Source organism: Vipera ursinii (assembly GCF_947247035.1).
Source record: "Vipera ursinii genome assembly, chromosome: Z".
In the NCBI taxonomy this organism is placed as follows: Eukaryota; Metazoa; Chordata; class Lepidosauria; order Squamata; family Viperidae; genus Vipera; species Vipera ursinii.
In genome coordinates, this window is record NC_139517.1 from 36,240,409 (window position 1) to 36,263,853 (window position 23,445).

General features: G+C 40.3%; 1 protein-coding gene across 1 annotated transcript; it reads left to right on the top strand.

Annotated features, from left to right (window-relative positions):
* Positions 1-588: 588 nt before the first annotated feature.
* On the top strand, positions 589-23,120 carry LOC310649268 (1-acyl-sn-glycerol-3-phosphate acyltransferase alpha-like; the record flags this gene model as incomplete). The annotated part of the gene is made up of 7 exons (XM_083377568.1): positions 589-764; positions 8,821-8,954; positions 11,095-11,270; positions 15,663-15,758; positions 20,894-20,966; positions 22,753-22,902; positions 23,092-23,120. 7 exons carry the CDS (start codon positions 589-591, stop codon positions 23,118-23,120), a joined length of 834 nt encoding a protein of 277 aa, XP_083233694.1.
* Between the last annotated feature and the right edge of the window lie 325 nt (positions 23,121-23,445).

A 23,445-nucleotide genomic window follows, 5' to 3' on the forward strand; every position in this document is an offset into this window, starting at 1 on the left:
TTTGCCTTAAAAATGTTTTTGTGGTCATCAGTAGCATGGCACAAGAACATATATTGGTCCATATCTCATGAAAATTTCCCCTCCTTGGTTCTGGATCTTTCCAGCTTTTAAAAACAAGTTACTCATTTCAGAAGGGTGCCTAAACACATCACCAAAGGATGCTCACCTAACAGAGTACTTCTACCTGTTCCTCTCTCATTTCAAACATCAATATCTACTTGTCAAAATCCTGGATAAGTATTCAGGCTTTGTACAAAAAAAATGAAAACACAGGCTGGTTTTATCTGCAAGAGATTGAGTGCCTGGCCAAAAAAAAGATATAATATAAATTCAGAATGATTTATTCTGTTGTAGTTCAATCTTCTTCTCATCTTTCAGAATACACACCACATGCAGTTCTAGAGCATTCCCTCCCACACTCTCTGCTGACCTATTTCTGTGTCAGTGTCCCTCCTCTATCCTTCCCACAGGCAACACCAATTGAATCTTATAGAAGGGCCACCCCCTTTCTCCACCCTGGGATATCTGTTTTCCTCCCCTAGTGTTATTTGTTCCTCCATATTTATCTGCACCTTTATTCCAGCAACAATGGATCTTCTCTTACCCACCTTCATACTAATTGTGATCTTTCTACTTTATCAATGGAGCATGATCTTCAGATTCCTCTGCAAGTTGGCCTTTGTCAGTTGCTGGGTTTTATTCCTGTCTATCACATTATCTCCTTGGGTAGCTGTATTCAATGGACAAAGAGTGGAAAACTTTAAGTGAGTAGATGTTAATTCCAGCTTCAGTTTGGGGGATGAGAAAAAGATGTCTTGGCATCAGATTTTTCTGAAAAATAGGCCGGTGATAGCCAAATTCTTCAGCCTAGGAGACAAAGATTTACCTACAAAGCAGCATGAGAACCTTTAGATTTAGATCAAGAATGGCCTTTTTTTTCCTTCAAGAAATTAGAAGTACAGTGGAAAAAAAATGATGGATCTTGCTATTAAGGGCATCCTTTTTTGGCCTGATTTATGTCCATTTGCGAGTGGTTTATTCAAGACTGATGGGACAAAAGAAAGAGCAGAGAACTGGGGGTAATTCCTGCAAAGAGTGCATAATTACTTTTAATATTGGTTTTGACTTAATCAACACCCATTTTTCACAAGCCTATCCTTTCAAAAATCCATTGGCATTGAAAAGATTTAACAATTATTTATGGTATGAACTCATGGTTATGGTCCATTTCATTAGATGTCTGAAGTGTTTCCATAGATAATCAGAAATATTTCTATGTGTATACAGACATGATAGGCGAGGGGGCATTATAAGTGGCAATGGTAAAAGAAAATTGAATACAATGCGTAGAGGCAATGCTGTTATTTTAATATTTAAATGAAGGTGTTCAAAATCTTTACAGTGCCCAATCATAAAATAATAAAAATACAAACCTCCTATTATTAATAAGATTAACTTCAGTAGTAAAATAAAAATATTTTACAGATGCACAATTGAATTGATGCAGCTATTCTATTTCAATGTTTTCATTTAATTTATGTTGTGATTCCTACTTTAAATTCAATAATAGATGAAACCTGAAAGGTATTCTAATTGATTTCTGAATATTTTCTTTCTCATGGCAAATTTATGCTTATTGATTGGTTGGTTCCTCTCCTTTTTTAAAAAAGCCCTAACCTTTTTACAGTTTTTGTCAGATGTAAAAAAGTCAGGGCTGTTTGTAAAAGGAGGGGAATCAATCAACTGACACATAATACTTTATAATAAAATAAAATTTTATTTCAGCACTTTGGTTGACCATGTACTCTTTACTAGAATACTGATGTTAGTGGACAAAAAGCAATGAAGAAAGCTTATTTTGAACAAGGATATAAGGAGAAGAATTGTGGCAGAAAGAGGGGTTTTTGTTCAAATAAGCATTCTGTCTTGGGATTCTTAATTGATTATTCTGCCAATGGATTGTTGAAAGGCCCTTTTGATAGATAATAAGATAAATTGGAAGATGAAATGATAAACAAATTGGATGTTGTGAGGTTGATGCTGTTAAGCCTTCTAGTATGATTCCTTGGATAGAGATGAAGAGGATTGGCATCTGGATTTATTATATTTTGTTCCAATTGGCTAGCCTGGTTGTTGCCTGTTTAAGGTTAAGGAATCACTTGTGAGTTCTATCACTCAAGCCTCATAAGAAGCTTTTAATAAATTTAAAACATTTCCTCACAATCACTTTCTTCCATGCTATTAAGCTGACTGGAATACAGCTAAATTACAATGAAAGCATGTTTCTTACATGTATAGCCACTGTGTGAGTGTGTTGTGTGATGTATGGCAGCATGTGACAGAAGAGATGGGTAGATGAGTAAGAGAATGAGGCTGATGGACCTGTGGCTAAACAGAACGACCCAGAAGAGGAATGTAATTAGAAGAGTGTATATAAAAGAAAAACACAAAGAAATGTGGAACACCAACATTTTGGTTGGGTTGTAGTGATATAAAAATATGCATAAATGAGGCATTATGAGTTTGTGTAATGCAAGTGGATGTGCAATGCAGCCATTTGGAGTAAAATGGTCCCCATTCTCTAAATTCTTTCTATTCTTTTTTGCTGGGTTCTGTCTGAGAGGTAATGACTAACATGACTGTTTTAATTTTTTTAAAATAATGATTGATAACTGACTAATTAAATATCCCTATACTGACTCATTCCCCCCCCCCCACCCTCACTGTCAACCATCCCAACTTGGTCAGTTAGACTCTGAAATCCATTGTTAATGAAAGTACACTTTAGTAAAGCCATATGGTTATAGAAGAAGCAAAGCTGTATCTGGGATTTTTGTACTCAAAAGGGTATAGTTAGCTTTTCCCTGGTTTCGACCTTCCTCCCTGGTTATCTTCAAGTGTCCAATTAAATTCTAACAAATTGTTTGGGTAACAGTCCCTGGCTTTTATGGGCTGAAGGGTTCTGCATTTCACAGTGTGACCTTGGAATGGCCGGCAGCTCTCACGGGATGGCACAATGCATTGTTTCGATTCCTCTCATGCCACCATGGCAGGTTGGCAGCAAGCGAGCATGGTGTAGCAGGATGGTAGTCCTGATATTCTGCCTCTCCTGGAAAAGACTAGTCCATGGGGTTATCTTCTCCTCCATTATCGCTCTCAAGAATGACCTCAGTTGTCTTGGTTGGAGTTTCCTTGCCATCATTAGAGGATGGTGTGAAGTTTACAATCTCCACTCCTTTCCGCCCCTCTGCTTCAACTTAGAGGGTCTTTCTCTTTCTTCTTGATGCTTCTTGCAGGGATGACTGTTGGCCAATGAGCTAAGCACTCAGCAGCCCACTGGCCCTCTTTGCTAGTCGTATTTGGTGGAGCATCGGGAGTTTGGCCCTCCCTTACCCGCTTTTGAGGGTTCTCTTCTCTGACGTGTAGGGATTCTGCATCTGCTGTCCAGTGCATTCATGGAATGTGGTCAGATCAATCCCAACTGCACTGGCCAGGATGTACTACCCTTGAAGATTTCTTGGTGCACCCCAGGACAGGCAGATGTAATACAGCTCTCAACTCAGCACTTCTCAGAAGTAATCCGTCAGGATCAACTGTGGCTGATCCCCCAGTTGAACAGCTAGTCTTTAGAATTCTTAAATGTACACTGTAATGGGTCGTTTTCCTTGTCTGATGATCTCAATTTAAGTGGCAGTGCGCTGATCTGCTACGGGGTCCTCAAAATGTCATCTCAGGGTATGCATGAAATGGTCAAAGTGATGTAGCAGGATGCTAGTCCTGACACTCACTCTCTACTCGGAGCTAGAATGAAACTCTGAAATTCATCAAGGCCAAATAAATATGTATTTCTCAATACACATTTAATTATCTCAGAAGAATATATTACACACCTCCAGTCCTTTGTGTATTCTCTGATAAGCAAGCTTAAGCAAGTTCAGAAATATCCACACCTAAATTACATTTGATAACAGCAGATAGAATTATATATAGAAAATATATTGCATGCCCTAAAGGGAATAACAAATGATCACTGAACTCTTGCTGGGTTACTTGGAGCCCTGAAAGATATTTGCTTTTGAATATGAAGAGCAAATAATAAAGGCAGAATTCCCTGACATTCCTCCATTTGTTTATGTCACTTTTTGAAAGGAAGCAGTCTGACCTGGAGGAGGGCAGGTGGAGAAGGAAGCTTTTTAATAGTTACCTCTTACTTTGGGCCTGTTATTTCTATCATTTCTCCAAGTCCTTTTCAAACTGTTTTTACTCCCCACTGAAGAATCTGTGGCCATGTTTGTGCAGTACATAAACCCTGTTTAAACGTTTTTTGGATGCACATAAGATAGGTAAACTAACTACATGAACTCTATTTGCTTAACATACTAAATTAAAATGTGATTGGAGTGTGATGGATTGCATGTTATGTGAAAACAACATTGATGTAATTTTACTGTTAGGCAGGAAATGTCTTTATATTTGGTCTCAGGTGTCAGAATAACTGAACAGTTCTGGACCATTCTATTTTGTGACATCTTCTGTCCAGTTCCAGCCTCATTAACAAAATGTTTTGGCAAGAACTTTATGATCTTCCCTAGTATTCTATCCTTACAGGTAGTCATCAATTTATTATCACAAATGAGCCTGAAATTTTAATTGGATGTTGAGGCATCCACATGGCTGTTTCACTCAATGAGCACAATCTTGGCTTTCCCAGTTGCGTCATTAAGCGATTGTGTTGGTCGTTAAATAGAACGTGGGGGTGTTTCAAAGGATGGGAGAAGCCCTGGGAGGCTTGCTGCCATAGGCCAAGCTGGGAATGTGCTGAAAGTGCAGCTGCCCCAGCTCAGCCCTGTAGCATTTGTTAGCAACATGGCCAGGCTTGGATCTGAAATAGAGGCCTAGGGTCTTTAGCAGTCTTGGCCAGCTGCCACCAACCCAGGCCTCTACATCCACTCTAGCACTGCTGCTACAGCTCACAAATATCTTGTGCCATTCTCCACTGCCTTTGCTGTCCAATGCTCCTGTCATGTGCCACTTACCACCAGGCATTTTTTTCCTGTTGTGGAGAGGCCTATGTTACCCATCTGAGGCAGTTCCCCTTTGCACAAAGCCTTCATTCCTGGAGCCTGTTCACTCAAGAGTTTGCATGGAGCCACTGAAGACTTCCCCACTTGTGCAGAAGCCACTTCCAAATGTTTCAGAAGCCTGTCATGGCTTTTGAAGGCCTTGGAAGATATTGGAGAGCCTTGCAGAGTCTGTGAGAATTTGTGAGCATGGGGGTGCTACAACGGGGTGATGGCAGCTGAAGGACCAGGTAGCACAAGCTGTCTCCCTTGCCCTTCAGTTGCCCCCTGCCTGTCCACACTGCTTTCCTCACCTGAAGGTGCGTTCTGCCGGCACTGCCCTCGCCTCTCAAGCATCTGCCCTGGAAACCTTTGTAAGCTGTTGCAATCACAGGCAAGCAGACGCTGGGAGAGAGCAGACAGGCAGCTTTAGCAGGTGTCTGGCAGGTGGAAGGAGGTGGCAGGGGAGGCTTGTGCCACCCAGTTGGTGGAGAAGGAGGCAGTGGTTGCCACTGGCATGTGATCTACAGAGCGAAGCAGGGGCAGCCAGGACCGAAAAAAGCCCCTCCAGTGGTGGATGAAACTTTTGTGCAGCTGTGGCAGAGTCTTTTGCCATCACTCCCTCCTGGCTCCAGAACTGCAGAGGGGGACTAGGTAAGGTGACCAATCCTCCCCTGTCCATCCTTCATAGCATGACAGTCCAGCTTGGGAGGGGAGTGAAAGGGAAGATGTGGGTGGGCAGCTGGGTCATTGAATGGGTGGGGGAAGGTCACTGAGTGGCAAGTGGTCTGGCTGCAGGGGCCCTGAAATAAGCAGGTGCGGGGAATATACATACCCCCCCTCTCTCTCTGTGTGTGTGTGTGTGCGTGTGTGTGTTTCGGGGAAACATGGTACTTCTTCCTCCTGTTTTCCCCATAGCGACAACCCTGTGAGGTGGGTTTAACTTACTACATCTCATCATTACCACATGATGTGTTTTTATATATATATTTCTTGCATACAGATGCTTTTTAAATCAATCAGACAATATAGAAAGGAGAGGAAATAATAGAAGCAATGATAGAAAGAATATCTTGATGCAATTGAATGATCAGAAGGTTGAGTAAAACAATGATTAAAAGTGCTAGACACAGTACTACTTGAGAAAAAGGTACAAAAGTCTTGTAAAGGAAGAAGTTTAAATATTGTATGCTTGTAGTCAGATATAGGTGAATCTTATTTGTGCCTTGTAGGAGAGATTTTAATCTCTTTAGTGGTGGGAGAAAGACGTTGAGGAGGCATTGAAATAATAATGGAAAATCAGGGAGGGGAAGTCAAGATTAGAGGAACAGGTAGGAAGAAATATGGATCCATACTTGTATTATTCTAAAACCCAAGATGGTTATAAATAAAACAAGGGAATGAAAAGAGGCTTTTCTTCTACAGTAATATAAGAGTAAAAAATTAACAGAGGAAATATATAGCCATATAATATTTCCATAACATAAGTAAACATTAAAGGAGGATAGCTATGTTATTCTAGAATGGCAAAATATCAGGAGATTGGTATCACCTTTTCTGAATAATGTTATTAAGGCATATACACTTTTGTGAACGACAGCTCACTTACTCAAATACATAAAGTTACTCAATTGATGTAGGTTTTAAATTGGCCACCAAAAAGATCAATGGATAAATCAATGGAGCCAGATCAATTTTCAGGAGGATCTATTAAAGGGCAGACCACAGAAACAGAATATTTAGAACCAAGATTCTACAGAAAGGGTGTCAAACTGCCGGCCCACAAGCTGGATGCACCCCATTGTGTCCACCCCATTGCCGGCGATGGCAAAAAAGTCGCGATATGTCACAACAGGTCATGTGACGTTGCGAGTTTGACACCTCTGTTCTACAGTTTGTCACCTACAGCTCAAACCATTCAAATACATTATAAATAGGTTACAGCCCATGCTGTACAATGACATTGCATTTTCTCAAGCATTGAGTATGCAAGCCCATACTAGCATACAACCATCCAGCCTGTTTTTTTTCACAATCAAAAAGAAAAACAGATAATAAGATCCTACAATACCATTTTTGATTTGTCCCATCACAGGCCCCAACAGATACAAAAAGAAAATTAGAGATGCCTACACATGCCATCATCTGCCAACAATGCCTTCTGAATTTTATGTAGAATAAATTGAACAAATATTTTGTAAAAAAGGATTAATGGAAACAAGTTTGAAATCAGGACTCAAAGTAATATCAGAACATTTCAATCTTCTAGCACAGTCCACAGCAAACCATAAAGTGACTTTTTAGGGAAAATAGGATTTTAACAACATCGAACAAAATCTTTTTGAAGATACTTCAAAAGATTTCAAGCAATTTCAATGTCAACATACACAAATTGTTTTTAACATGTTATAATTGTTAATTGATAAAGTAGCTTTAATTTGTCTCACATGTAATATTCATGTTCATAATCAATTTATCTTCCCATCTCTTTCCCCCACAAACTATTTATTTTATTTTATTACTTTTAGACTGCCCATGTCATATAAGTGATTCTGGGTGTTTCCCCCTACCATCACACCCCAGTTTCAGTCCTCCTTGTTAGCCTTCCCAAGGACATTAACAGAGAGAACAGATCAAATGAGCTAAATTCCATTCCAACTCTATGGCCCCTTCCAACATTATTATTAGTCATTGCAGTCAGCCAGATGCTCAGATTGGATTTGGCATTTTTGTCTACCTGTCGAGTCCTTACCAAGGACCTGGGATAGGCAGATGTGGATGTTTGATGGTATTATAGATATCGTCGCAGGATGGAAGCAGTTCCTAGTAAGGCCACCTTTTGCAATTGACTAATGGCGAATTTGTCAATGCCAATAGTGCTCCAGTTGTTTTGGGATTGCACCCAAGGCACCTATTACTATTGGTACTACCCTAGCTTGCCTTTGCCACAGTCTTTCTATTTCTATTTGTAGGTCTTTGTATTTTGTTATCTTCTCCAGTTCTAATGAGCTAAATTCCCTTCCAACTCTATGGCCTCTTCCAACATCACTACTACTACTACTACTACTACTACTACTACTACTACTACTACTACATTCTACTTTATTGCAAGGGTACCTAGCAGAATCTTGCAAGTCTGAAAGTACAAATCTCCTACCATCTCTTTTTTCAACCTCATAAGTCAGAAAAGATTCTTTCTGAATTTTTTTTCTCTTACCATTAAACAGCTATGGGCTGCTCCCTCTTCTCTGGGCAACATCTCTTCCCACCCCCAAGGTCATTCGCTGGGCAACATCTCTCCCATCCCTCTCTCCAAAGTTATTCCCATGTACCATGTCATAATATTATGCATCTGATTAAGTGAGCTGCAGTGAATACAAGATGGAAAAGAAAAGAAAGAGTTGCAATGTGTTCTTTTTTTCCTAAACCATGTGTCCCCAAATTCTTTAGGTGGTCAACCCCCAAACATTTTATATGAAAATAATGTAATAAATACTATTTTAACCAGTGCTTTTTTTGTAAAAGAAAAAGGTGCCGGAACTCACACGTCATACAACCTGCCTTGCCTACCCTACAAGGTTCCATCCAAAAAAGGTGCCGGAACTCCGCTCTGAGCGTTCTATGACAAAAAAAGCCCTGATTTTAACTATGAATAACAATAATAGCAACAACAACAATAATGTTCTTCAGGGGGGTGTTAATATTGATTACTTTGAAGACGTTTCCCCTAATTTATATTTTTGTTTTCTGCTCTTTACAGGTTAGTCTGCTACTGCATTCGTCCACTCAAATATATCTACAACATCACATTCACTGTGCAGGGCTCTGAGAATTTGAATATCAAGCAATCATATGTGATTGTTTGCAACCATCAGACAAATTTTGATCTTCTTGGTATGCAAATAGCCTATCACATCTGGAATGCTGTATGAATGTTTTGAATTTTGATTCTAAATGATTTGAATGTTATTAATGACTTTTATTTATATTGTCCTCTCAATCTTCTTTCCCCATGAATACAAGGCAAGATAAAAGCACAGGATGAATCTTAGTAGCTAGAAGCTTCCAGTTTTAAAGAGATGTTTTAAAATAAAGTAAAAATTCCAAATAAAGTAAAAATTTCTAAATCTGAGTTCTGCAATATTTTGATGCATCCAGATAAAGTTGCAAAAGGTTTGCTCACTTGGAAATTATTGACAAAAGGTCTACCTGCTTATTTTTTTTTATAAATATACACTTGGCAAATCATACAATATAACTGAACAGATACAGTATTGTATAATATCCACTTCAATTGCTGCTGGTAAACTTAAAACTATATAAAATAATAAGACAACTTTTAATTTAAGATCATCTCCAAAAAAGTAGATAGAAAGAACAAAGACAGAAAAAAGACCATATGTAATGTCCCTCACCTAATTAGCTTATGGTTAGCAACTTCAGCTCATGCAGTTCCTAGAAATATTCTCTCACCCACCCACCCAACCCTATAAATGTGTGTATCATATTATGTGTTGCATTTACCTACTGGAAGCCATACACTGTTCAAGGCAAGGCCATGAAAAAAATATACTGAAAAACTACTGATTAAAACAAATTACCAGTAAAATAAGGTAGCCCACTTAATAATATTGACTCCCATCTGCATAGAGCAACCATTATGTTGCATTCAGAAACACGCCATTACAAGTAGTCCTCAACCTACATCTGTCTGCTTAGTAACCTTTCAAAGTTATGACAGAGCCCTCCAAAAGCTACTTACAACCCCATTTTGAAGTAAGGGAAGCTTTTCCCTCCCACTGGTCCTCACAAGCTTTGGCCCTTCCCACCTTCCAGATCTTCACCCCCTCCTCCCCCACTGTGCATTTACTTTTCAAAGATAAGAACAGGGGCTCTGGATTTCAAGTTAGGGAAGAAAGGCAAGCCACTTTACCCCATTGTGTCTCTGGGCTGAGTGGCTGCATCCCAGAAGGGCTTGCCATTTTCTAAGCAGCCACAAGGAATTGTGACTGATCTGAACATGATGGCTGCTTCTGGAATGCAACCACCCAGCCCAGGGACAAAACAGTCAATTCTGCTTCCCTAATTTACTCTGTGCAGCATTACAGAAAGCATCAGAAATCTCCACAGTATGGTACAGACCGTATTAAGGAAGCAGAACAGACCCTTCCAACCCTAAACTGCACAGTTACCTCCTGGAAGTGGCTGCCATTTTGGTATGATAACAGTTTCTTGTGGCCATTCCCTCCTGTGAAATGAGAATAGGCCTACAGGAACCAATGTAGGGAAAACCAGGTCCAAGACCTGTGAGAACTCTGAGGGGTGGGAAGTAAAGCATGGGGGATCTCAGGGGTGGGGGAGACTTTGGAACCCCCTAAGGCAATTTTACTTAATGATCTGGGCACTCATTTAATGATTGCATCAGGGAGAGCAAGGATCAGGGTTATTAAGTGAGGTAATCATGTCACCTCACTTAATGACCATCACAACTTGCAACCATAGCAGGCAGACTCATGAGTCGAGGACTACCTGTACAAACCTATACTGTTTTCAATAGATATAGCCAAAAATTAGGAGGGAAATAGAGAAAGGAAAGAGAAAGAAAAGAGATGGATGGAGATAAAACAAACACCTGAATGGGAAAAAAGAAAGAAAAAAGTCTATTAAGACATTACAAAAAGGGTTAAATTCACCAGACAGTCTCTCCAAGCCACTGTCAATCTCAAAAGTCATCCAGTTTTTCTGAACACCGTTCTGCGCCACTCGTCTATTTATTTTTTTGTTTAATATGTATTTCATAAACTACAGTGACTGAATTCACACAAATAAAATAAATCACATTATGGCTTAATACAGTTTGTAAACCCAGAGTAAGTATGATTTTGTTTTCCACTCTTCCCAGCCTCAAAATTGCATAGTAGGTTGATTTGGGAGATACGTTAGGAAATAATATTGTATATCTGGATTATTCAGATTATTTGAATTTCAGATTATTATTTCTCATTCCTCTGTTTCTTTCTTTCTTTCTCTCTAGCAATGGCAGAGGTCCTGCCAAAGCGCTGTGTACCAATTACCAAAAAAGAGCTGCTATACTGGGGGCCTGTGGGTTTCTCTGCCTGGTTATGCAACTTAGTTTTCATTGATCGCAAAAAGAAGCGCCAAGCAAGGGACACTTTAGAGCACCTTGCAGAGAGGATGCAGCATGAGAAGGTGAGCACTGAGAGAGAAATTTGGGGATATTATTTTATTTTGGAAGAAGCATGAAAATGGAAGGGATCCAAGTATGGTTGTAAAACTGCTGCAGCTGTTGGTATGGACTATTCGTCAAGGTGAAAGCCAGGGATGGGATTCAGCCAGTTCGCACCACTTCGGCAGAACCAATAGCTAACTTTTTGTTGCCTAGGCACAGAATGGACTTCCGGAACCGGTTGCTCACATATTTGAATCCCACCACTGGTGAAAGCTATGTTCTTTGTTCACAGAAGATCCCAAGTTCTAGTATTTACAATTAGAAGGAGCAAATGAGAATTCAATTTCTGACTGAAATCTTGAAGTCATTGGCAACCAGAGAAGATTGGACTTGGCTAGATGGACAGATAATCTGACCTAGTATTCAGCAACTTCCTCTTCTCCAAGCGTCTTCCCCACTCTCCTTCAATGAGTGAAGTTGGACTTATCCTTATAATGAAAGCCCTGCTAGTTGAGGTTTATGGGTATTTGAAATCCAACACATCTGGATGGCACTTGCTGGGAAAGATAGCCTTAGGACAATAGTTTTAAAAACCTGCATCGTATAGGTACTAAAACAAATGCTCCTAAGATCTCAAATTACCTAAAACCTCTTTGTCTGCAGAGGAAGGATCCCTGAAATCAGGAATGCTCTTGTGTATTTTGTGTGTGTGTGTGTGGGGATTATCTTTGTTAAAGGACCATTAGTTCTTTGAGCCTACCTTGCTCACATAACTGGAAGGGACAAAGTGATATATGGATGCTCAAGCTTTTAGAAATGATTGCCTCCCTCTATTTCTCCTCTTTACTATTATTCTCAGCTTAGTTCCAAATACTGTTAACGGTGAGAATGTGAAGAGAAGTTAATTTATGATACCATCTTACTATAAAAACTGGCCTCTTCACCACCCTTCTTTTATATGGAATCTTAAACAATTAGCCACTGAATATATTACACCTCAATGGCTACACATGGAAGAAACCAGTATATCTCATTATAGCTGAGTTATTCTGAAGCCTTCTAAATTAAAATACAGATGGCCGTACTCTCTTATATTAGAACATGCACTGATAGTGTGACAACAGATAAGTGCATTAGAGTTTACGGGAACTGTAAACCCTGGATGACTGCAGAGATACGATCACTCCTGAGAGCCCGGGATTCTACCTTTAAGGCAGGGGACAGGAATGCATACAGAGAGGCCAGGGCAAATCTCAGAAGAGGCATTAGGATGGCAAAACAACAATACAAACAAAAGGTGGAGAATCACTTAGCGAATAACGATCCGAGGCAAATATGGCAGGGACTGCAGCACTTAACCAACTATAAGGGCAGCACGAGGAGCATGGCAAACACCGATGCCTCGTTGGCTGAGGAGCTGAATATCTTCTTCGCCCACAACGAGGTTAAAAGACCAGACCCTGTAGTCTTTGCTGGCCGGCCTTCTGACTCTCAGCCACTCACCCTGTGTGAACACCAAGTGAGAGCTGTATTGAAGGCTGTGAATCCCAGATGGGGTGCTGGGGACAGTGGTCAGGAATTGTGCCGATCAATTAGCAGGGGTCCTGACAAGGATTTTTAACATCTCCTTGCAAACGGCATGTGTACCATCGTGCTTGAAAGCAGCTACCATTGTCCCAGTCCCCAAGAAAACTGCAGTTGAGTGCCTCAATGAATACAGACCTATTGCATTAATGTCTGTAGTCATGAAATGCTTCAAAAGATTGGTTCTCCAACATCTTAGGACATGCCTCCCACTGGACTTTGATAAACATCAATTTGCCTACAGGGGAAATAGGTCGACAGACAATGCCATAGCTACTGCTTTACACTCTGTAGCAAGTCATCTCGAGAGACCTGGAAGTTATGTCAGAATGCTTTTTGTTGACTACAGCTTGGCTTTCAACACCATTTTGCCGAGCATTCTCATCGAGAAGCTGACTAACTTGAAATTCTCCCCCGCCATCAGCGATTGGATTCAAGACTTTCTTAGGGATCGGTTACAAACAGTGAGGGTCGGGTCTGCTTTGTCCACCCCCCTGAAGCTTTGCACCGGCACGCCACAGGGCTGTGTGCTTAGCCCCTACCTGTACTCTTTATACACTTATGATTGTGTATCATCTGACCCATCCACTGCGATAATCAAGTTCGCAGATGATACAACTGTGGTGGGTCTTATTACAGGTGGGGATGAGATAGCATATAGGGCGGAGGTACAAAAACTATCCATATGGTGTAGTAACAACAACTTGCACCTGAACATTGTCAAGATGAAAGAGATGGTGTTAGACCTCCGGAGAAAAAAGGAGGAACCTACCCCACTTTACATCGGGGAGGACTGTGTGGAGAGTTTCCTCCTTTAAATTTCTGGGAGTCTACCTCTGTGAAGATCTGACCTGGAAAGTTAACACAACCCAAGTGGCTAGAAAGGCCCAACAGAGGCTTCACTTTCTTAGGGTCTTGAGAAAGAACAGGGTAGAACAACGGCTAATGACCCTCTTTTACTGGTTAACTATAGAGAGCGTCCTCTCGTATGGTATTGTGGTTTGGTATGCTGGTCTGACAGCTGCGGATAGGAAAGTATTACAGAGGGTAGTGAGCACAGCACAAGACATTGTGGGCTGTTCCCTGACACCACTGGATGACATCGCCAGGGCTTGCTGCCTTGGAAGAGGAAGATTCTCAGGGATGACTCACACCCTGGACGGTATCTCTTTACTCTCCTACCATCCGGTAAGAGATATAGGAGTATAGCCAGCCGTACCAACAGGCTGAAAAATAGTTTTTATCCGTGGGCTGTTAGGCTTTTAAATGGGATATAATCTTTGTGAACTTATGGAGAATTGACTTGGGAGGCCGGTGTGTGGTGTAGTTGGTTCACATGGTGTGGTAGGATGGAGGGTTTGTTGTAACTGTGTTGGGGGGAGAGAGCACGGGGGGAGGCTCAGCTAATCTCAATGTACACATGTTGTACTTTGACAATAAAGGTCTATTATGATGATGATGATGATGATGATGATGATGATGAATACAATCTCTTGCCAACCTGATTGGATGTCAAAGAAGCTAAGCAAGATTACAGCCAGCCAGGACTTGGATGAGGGACTGCTAGGAAATCCTAGAGTTGGCTAGATTACAAAATTAGGAAAATATCCTAGAAGATAGCACTGGCAAACCATTTTCATACATGATGCCAAGAAAATACATGAATATGTCCATGTAAAGGATACAGTTCTGCCACTATTATCTCAATTTTGGCTCTAAAGACATTTTCTCTCTGTCTGAATAAAAGACAAATGGAGGGAGAATTGGTATTTGGTGCTTTAGGGAGAATAGAATAGAAATAGATGTGTGGAAAAGTTTACTTCAGAGGGGCAGATGGTGAATGCTGGGATTGCTAATATGGAGGCACGACAGTGTCCAAACTAGGGTATCCTGAAACCTGGAAGAGTTTTTCCTACCTCCCCTCCCTTGCTAATATCCCCAGCCTTTAACTGATGCAGCCTTTACCAAACATGGAAAGGCAATGACAATCCAAGCATACTACTCTTGGACTATGCCTTTCTGGAATCACAGATCTACTCCTATGAGGAAAAAAATTAGAATAAAAACCTTAGACCTGCCACTCATTAGAATTTAAAATGAGTGGCTGAGGTGGGGCATCACAAAATGGCTCCTCTGAAAAATGTTCTGTTCACAAAATGGCTGCCACTCTAGCCATGGTTCCTCACTAAATACCTGTTGACCTTTAGCAAAAGATGAAAGAGTTCCTTCCCTCTCCCACCCCCTGATGATTTCTAATAACCTTGCAGGTCCTTTGCAACATATGTATTTTCTTTCTTATTTTGAGAAATAAGAAAGAAATAAGGTGGGCAGAGATGCTGTTGACATCAATTGAGAGTGATTTATTCATATGTAGTGTGTTGTTTATTCCTGGAGTAAAAGGATGAGTTAAGCGGAAAACTCTAGCTATTTTATAGAAACGGTAAAGATGAGTAATATGGCAAACTTTTTCCAGATTCCCTGACTTTTATGAATTCAGCCAGAAGATTGCAGAGAGCCTCTATTTGTCTATCTTAAAAGCAAATGTCCCTAATATGCCTCTTTTTTATTGGGACCTAGTCATTCAAAGGTTCTTCCTTGGGATATGAGCTCATTTTTCACTCCATCCTTTCCCAGTCAACCTGGGGCAGTTAGCATAGGAAATAGCAGATTAAGAATGAGTCAGGCTGTGCATTTCTTTTCTGGGTAGTAGGGCAATTCTTTAGACAAAATAGCTGAATAAGGCCTGAAATGTTTTCAGAAGATAGGCTGCACTTTTCACATTGTAACTGGTGGTCTTTTTTGTTTTCCCCTGCTGTTCACCTACCCAGTTAAGGATATGGGTTTATCCAGAAGGTACTAGGAACCGAGAGGACACCATGCTTCCCTTCAAGCGGGGTGCCTTTCACTTGGCTGTAAAGGCTCAGGTAAAAAGTTCCTAAAGCTGATGCTTTGTGGAAGAGAGAAATTCTGACTCAGATGTTGTCAGCACTGCAGGGTAAACCAGATAGGAATCACAAACATTAATTCTACTTTATTGTAATACTATATTGACTGAATAATCTTACAAGTATGAAAGTACAATTTGTCCGCCTCCTTTACTGCCAAAGAAACTAGAGAAGGTCTCTTCTGAGTCTCTTTCCTTGCCTACTATCCAGCTATGAGCTCTTATCTGACTCTGAACTGAGCTATGGGTTCCTATCTGACTCTGGAAGTGCCTCTTTACCTAGGCTCCCAAGGTCTTTCCCATTTTCCATTACAGATGTCAAGTGCTATCATAAATACCGCAGTTCAGATTTAAAAGTGATTAGTAAAATACCTTTGAGAAATTGCGACTTTATATAAGTAAAATAAAAGGGACGCGGTGGCTCAGTGGGTTAGGACACTGAGCTTGTCGATCAGAAAGTCGGCAGGTTGGCGGGTCGAATCCCGAGTGCCGCGTAACAGAGTGAGCGCCTGTTACTCGTCCCAGCTTCTGCCAACCTAGCAGTTCGAAAGCACGTAAAAATGCAAGTAGAAAAATAGGGACCACTACGGTGGGAAGGTAACAGCGTTCCGTGCGCCTTTGGTGTCTAGTCATGCCGGCCACATGACCATGGAGACGTCCTCGGACAAGCGCTGGCTCTTCGGCTTTGAAACGGAGATGAGCACCGGCCCCTAGAGTCGGAAACGACAAGCACGCATGTGCGGGGGAACCTTTACCTTTTTTATAAGTAAAATGAAATTGCTGTTTCCATTTTTTTCATTCTTTCTTTTCATTTTGTTGTTGTTGTTGTTAGCTGCGAAGTCGTGTCCGACCCATCGCGACCCTATGGACAACATTCCTCCAGGCCTTCCTGTCCTCTACCATCTTCTGGAGTCCATTTAAGCTCACGCCTACTGCTTCAGTGACTCCATCCAGCCACCTCATTCTCTGTCGTCCCCTTCTTCTATTGCCCTCGATCTTTCCCAGCATTAGACTCTTCTCCAGTGAGTCCTTCCTTCTCATTAGGTGGCCAAAGTATTTGAGTTTTAGCTTCAGGATCTGGCCTTCTAAAGAGCAGTCGGGATTGATCTCCTCTAGGACTGACTGGTTTGATCACCTTGCAGTCCAAGGGACTCGCAGGAGTCTTCTCCAGCACCATAGTTCAAAGGCCTCAATTCTTTGGTGCTCAGCCTTTCTTATGGTCCAGCTTTCACTGCCATACATTGCAACTGGGAAGACCATAGCCTTGACTATACGCACTTTTGTTGACAGGGTGATGTCTCTGCTTTTTAGTATGCTGTCTAGATTTGCCATGGCTTTCCTCCCCAGGAGCAAGCGTCTTTTAATTTCTTGGCTACAGTCCCCATATGCAGTGATCTTGGAGCCCAGGAAAATAAAATCTGTCACTACCTCCATTTCTTCCCCATCTATTTGCCAGGAATTGAGAGGGCCAGATGCCATGATCTTGGTTTTCTTAATGTTAAGTTTCAACCCAAGTTTTGCACTCTCCTTCTTCACCCGCAACAAGAGGCTCTTTAGTTCTTCTTCACTTTCTGCCATTAGAGTGGTATCATCTGCGTATCTTAGGTTGTTGATATTTCTTCCGGCAATCTTAATTCCAACTTTTGATTCATCTAGCCCTGCCTTTCTCATGATGTGCTCTGCATATAAGTTAAATAGGCAGGGCGACAGTATACAGCCTTGCCGGACTCCTTTCCCAATTTTGAACCAATCAGTGGTTCCGTGTCCAGTTCTCACTGTTGCTTCTTGACCCGCATATAGGTTTCTCAAGAGACAAATAAGATGGTCTGGTACTCCCATCTCTTTAAGAACTTGCCACAGTTTGTTATGATCCACACAATCAAAGGCTTTAGCATAGTCAATGAAGCAGAAGTAGATGTTTTTCTGGAACTCGCTAGCTTTCTCCATGATCCAGCCTATGTTGGCAATTTGATCTCTAGTTCCTCTGCCTCTTTGAAATCCTGCCTGTACTTCTGGTAGTTCTCGATCCACATACTGCTGAAGTCTAGCTTGTAAGATTTTAAGCATGACTTTACTAGCATGAGAAATGAGTGCAATGGTGCGATAGTTTGAACATTCTTTGGCACTGCCTTTCTTTGGAATTGGAATGTAAACTGATCTTTTCCAATCCTGTGGCCACTGTTGAGTTTTCCAAATTTGCTGGCAAATTGAGTGTAGCACTTTTACTGCATTGTCTTTTAAGATTTTGAATAGCTCAGCTGGAATACTGTCACCTCCACTAGCTTTGTTGTTGCTCAGCTTTTCTAAGGCCCACTTCACTTCACATTCTAGGATGTCTGGCTCGAGGTCAGTGACCACCTCATTGTGATTATCTGGGATGTTAAGCTCATTCTTGTATAGTTCTTCTGTGTAATTTTGCCACCTCTTCTTAATCTCTTCTGCCTCTGTTAGGTCCCTGCCATTTTGGTCCTTTATCATGCCCATTTTTGCATTAAACGTTCCCTTCATCTCTCCAATTTTCTTGAAAAGATCTCTGGTCCTCCCTATTCTATTGTTTTCTTCTATTTCTTTGCACTGTTCATTTAAGAAGGCATTCTTATCTCTTCTAGCTATTCTCTGGAATTCTGCATTCAATTGGGTATATCTATGTTTTTCTCCCTTGCCTTTCGCTTCCCTCCTTTCCTCAGCTATTTGCACAGCTTCCTCAGACAACCATTTTGCTTTCTTGCATTTCTTTTTCTTTGGGATGGTTTTGTTTGCTACCTGTTGTACAATGTCACGAACCTCTGTCCATAGTTCTTCAGGCACTCTGTCTATCAGATCTAATTCCTTAAATCTATTTGTCACCTCTACTGTATATTCAACAGGGATATGATTTAATTCATACCTGAGTGGCCTAGTGCTTTTCCCTACTTTCTTCAGTTTAAGCCTAAACTTTGCAACGAGAAGCTCATGGTCTGAGCCACAGTCAGCTCCTGGTCTTGTTTTTACTGACTGTATAGAGCTTCTCCATCTTTGGTTGCAGAGCATATAGTCAATCTGATTTCTGTGTTGACCGTCTGGTGATGTCCATGTGTAGAGCCGTCTCTTGGGTTGTTGGAAAAGAGTGTTTGCTATGACTATCGTATTCTCTTGACAAAATTCTATCAGCCTGTGCCCTGCTTCATTTTGTACTCCAAGGCCAAACTTGCCTCCAGTTATCTTTTGGCTTCCTACTTTAGCATTCCAATCCCCCATGATGATAAGGACATCATTTTTGGGTGTTAGTTCTATAAGGTGCTGTAGGGCTTCATAGAACCGGTCAATTTCATCCTCTTCAGCACTGGTGGTTGGGGCATAGACTTGGACTACTGTGATATTGAATGGTTTGCCTTGGATTCGAACTGAGATCATTCTGTCATTTTGAGGATTGTATCCCAGTATTGCTTTTCCTACTCTTTTATTGACTATGAAGGCTACTCCATTTCTTCTGAGGGATTCTTGCCCGCAGTAGTATACCTGATGGTCATCTGAATTAAATTCACCCATTCCTGTCCATTTTAGTTCGCTGATACCTAAGATGTCGATGTTCAGTCTTGTCATCTCTTGTTTGACCATGTCCAGCTTTCCTTGATTCATGGTTCTTACATTCCAGGTTCCTATGGAGAAAAAATCTTTACAGCATCGGACTTTCCTTTCACCACCAGACACATCCACAGCTGAGCGTCCTTTCGGCTTTGGCCCAGTCGCTTCATTCTTTCTGGCGCTACTAGTACTAGCCCTCTGCTCTTCCCCAGTAGCATATTGGACGCCTTCCGACCTGAGGGGCTCATCTTCCAGCGTCATATCGTTTTGCCTTTTGGTACTGTCCATAGGGTTTTCATGGCAAAGATACTGGAGTGGGTTGCCATTTCCTTCTCCAGTGGATCACGTTTTGTCAGAACTCTCGGCTATAACCTGTCCGTCTTGGGTGGCCCTGCACGGCATAGCTCATAGCTTCATTGAATTATGCAAGCCCCTTCGCCACGACAAGGCAGTAATCCATGAAGGGGCTTTTCATTTTACATATGGATAAAAGCTTACTTGAGCAGAAATAAAAGTAAGATGCCTTCAGGAGGAGCTTAACTCCTGATAACACATATTGCTGTTATCTTGGAACAATACAACAGTGGTGTAGCTTTGCCTCCTCTTGAAGTGTTTTGTTTTTTTTACTTCCAAGGCTATCTTACAATCCTGGGATTTCTTAGTGGTCTCCCTTCCAACTACTAACCTGAGCTTTAGCTCTCAAGCCTAGACACAGACATCCAGGTACTACTGAGGCATACCTATTAAGGCTGGGCATACTTCAAAGATTATTTGGAAAAGTGCTTTGGAATTTGCACAAGTGTAATATCTATCTTCATTGAAGTAGAAACTTTTTTCAGATTCATATGGGCTATTTTTATGAATAACAGGGAAGTGCCATACTTGTGTGAAGTCTAAAGAATTTCTGCCTAATCATTTTTGAAGTATACTCAGCCTTGATACACATGGCAACATATTTAAAAGCTGATAATTCAGAAATGTGTTATAAACATTTTGTGGCATTTCAACATCTAATACATTTCTTTTGCTTGTTTCGTGATCCTAATGACATCCAGATATGGCCTCTCATAATTCCCACTCAACATTGCCATATTGACTGGGAGTTATAGGGCTTGTAAGTCAAAACAATAGGACTTCAATGGTTTGGAGAAAATTATATAGTGTAAATTTCATGAAGTAGCACCCACTTCTCCTAATACATCAAGTAGAATTAATTTCCACAGAAAATGGAGAAATCAGGAGATTTATTGACTTGTTGATCCTAAAATGTTTATTCCTAATCAATTACAAGTACTATTTAAAACTTTAGAATCCTGTTCAGAGAAGGTGTGAATTAATCTTTACCTATCTGGATATTTTCCAGATATCTCCAACTTCTAGAACAGTCAGCAATGGCCACATTGGTGAGGGAATTCTGGAAGTCCACACATCCAGAGATAGTTAGATTAGTGAAAGTTGTTGTAAAACTGCAGAAAACTGTTAGAAAGGAGGGAAAAACCCATGATGCAATTCTCCAAGATTCTATCTTTCAACTGCCTTTTTATCTTTTAGGTCCCCATTGTCCCCATTGTGATATCTTCTTATGCAGATTTTTACAGTTTCAAGGATAAGAAATTTGAGCCAGGTAAGTCTAAATGACAAAGAACCATGCCCAGATTTTTCTTTTTAATTGCCATCAGTTGCTCAGTCTTGCTTAGAAAGCAATGCAAGCAATAAAAATTCTATTCACTCATTTTGATTATGGTGATATACAAATTTCATAGATTAATAGTTCTGTTTACAGAAAGAATTTTTTTCATCACCTTTCACCAGAGATTTGTATGATATTTCCATATAGTAGTTTACATATTTAGATGCAAATTTAGAATTTTTTGCTTATAGTTTAGATCAGCGGCTCCCAACCTTTTCTATACCCCGTACCCCTAGAACACTTCTGATATATTCTTGCAGCCCTTACAAAAGTTTGAAACAATGGCAATGAATTATGCATATGCACTATAATTTTGAAAACCCAAGTTTTCGCACCCCCTGGAATATCATCTCGCATCCCTGGTTGGGAACCCCTGGTTTAGACAGTAATGACAATTGAGGTATTTGTGAAATTTAGATTATCTAGAAATATGCAACAAATAGAGGCAACTAACCTAGGCTCCCCTATTGAAATCCATCATATCCCAAGATCCAGCTCATTTCTTCTATCTCTGTCCTATTATTCATCCTAGAAACTATCTGTCTGTCTCTTTCTGTCCTTCACACAAACCTGGACCTTTAACATAAAATATTATTCAACTCTTTTAATGTATGCACTGTGCCGAAAAGCAAAGAAGCAGAAATTTACATTCTCTTAAAATACTAATTTTCTCACAGACATATAACTGCATCTTATCCTATGCTCCAAATTCAAAGGGCACTGTTTACTCAATTTGACGTCCTCTGAAAAAGATTCTTGAATCTTATGATTACTGGTTGTAATTATAAAAATATTAGAACATTTCTGGCAACAATATTTATTCCTACCAGATTTGTATATTTGTACATAATCAGGATTCTAACTAAAATACAGTAAATCTAAATGTTTCTCTTGCTGAACATTTAGGAGCTGAAAGTCTCATCCAGAGAATTAGAAGTTAATCCTCATTTACTTATGTTTACTTTTTATATAAAAAGACCTTTCCTATACAAATAGTAAACAAGATGATAAATCTACTTCCAAATGGACCCAGTTAAATAAGCTTCAGTAAGGGAGAAGACTAGATACTGTAAAGAAAGAATTCTAGCCTTTTCTTTCAAAAAGATTAATGCAATTTCTTTATGTAATTTCTAGGCTTTGTAGGAAAGTATTCAGATTTCCTTTGTTTATATTCCAACTACAGTTTAAGCATGTGAGATTTTTGTCTAGACTATGTTCATTCCAGAATTAAAGCAATTATACTTTGAGGCTGCAGCCCAATATTCATGTTAATAACTGTTCAAAACTCCTCCAAATATGATACTTATGTGGTGTAATTCCAAGCAGTTTCCTGGACAATATTCTGTAATTTAACAATCATCTGCATGTGCCTCTAACATCAGCTGCAGCGAGAATATAGGTGCTATTTAAATGCTATTCCTATCTCTTTCTTGAGCAACTTAATCCTTTCTGGAAATATCCAGTTTCTACATAAGATTATGAGGACCCAGATTGTTGGGGGCAGTAAGCTGACTTTGTAATAATGCTGCTTGGGGGGGGGGGGCGAAAGCCCTAATAAGCAGGCATATACATAGAATGAAGGCTATTGCTAAGCACATTGGTTTGTGCTTAAATTGTAAGCCGCCCTGAGTCTTCGGAGAAGGGCGGGATATAAATGGGATTAAAAATAAAAATAAAATTATTGTCTTTCATTTTTCTATCTCTCTTTGATCTCCAATAGGTAATATAATTGTTCGGATTTTGCCCAAGATAGAAACGCAAGGGTTTGACTTACAGGATATTTCTGGATTGGTTGAGAGCACTCACAAAATGATGCAAGACACTTTTAATGACATTTCTGGGAAGATTGTGCAGAGAAGGATGAGAGACAGTAACTGCTTGTGATCATGGAAGCTTCAGAAAAAACACTGGTCATGATGGAAGTAAAATAAGAACATTTCTCTCCTAAACAAGGCCAGGAATCAATCTGATCCTGAGTTGGAAAAAGACTAGCACCATACATTGCTACCTTGCTATAACATACTAACTACATATGATCTTTTTTTATTTTTTTCCATAGACTCTATTTTAGAGATGATGGTACAATAAGAGGAAATCTCTGTGTCCACTTAAATCCACCATCACTAAATATGGTCTGTTTGATCATATACCTGCCATCCAAGATTTGAGTTATAATATGTACTTTATTACTGAAGGTAAATTAATTTGAATTAATGCTAAAGCTGTGAAAAAGAGGTGCTGTGTGATTCCCAAGATAAAACATGTGAATCTACTTTGAATGAGATACATTATTTATATCCAGGAAGTCATCTTGGGGAAAAAACTAAGATGAATCACTCAGCAAAGCTGGATTAGGCAACCCAGTCAGATGGGCAAAAATGTGTTCCCAAGGTGTGATCTTCCAGACTTCTCA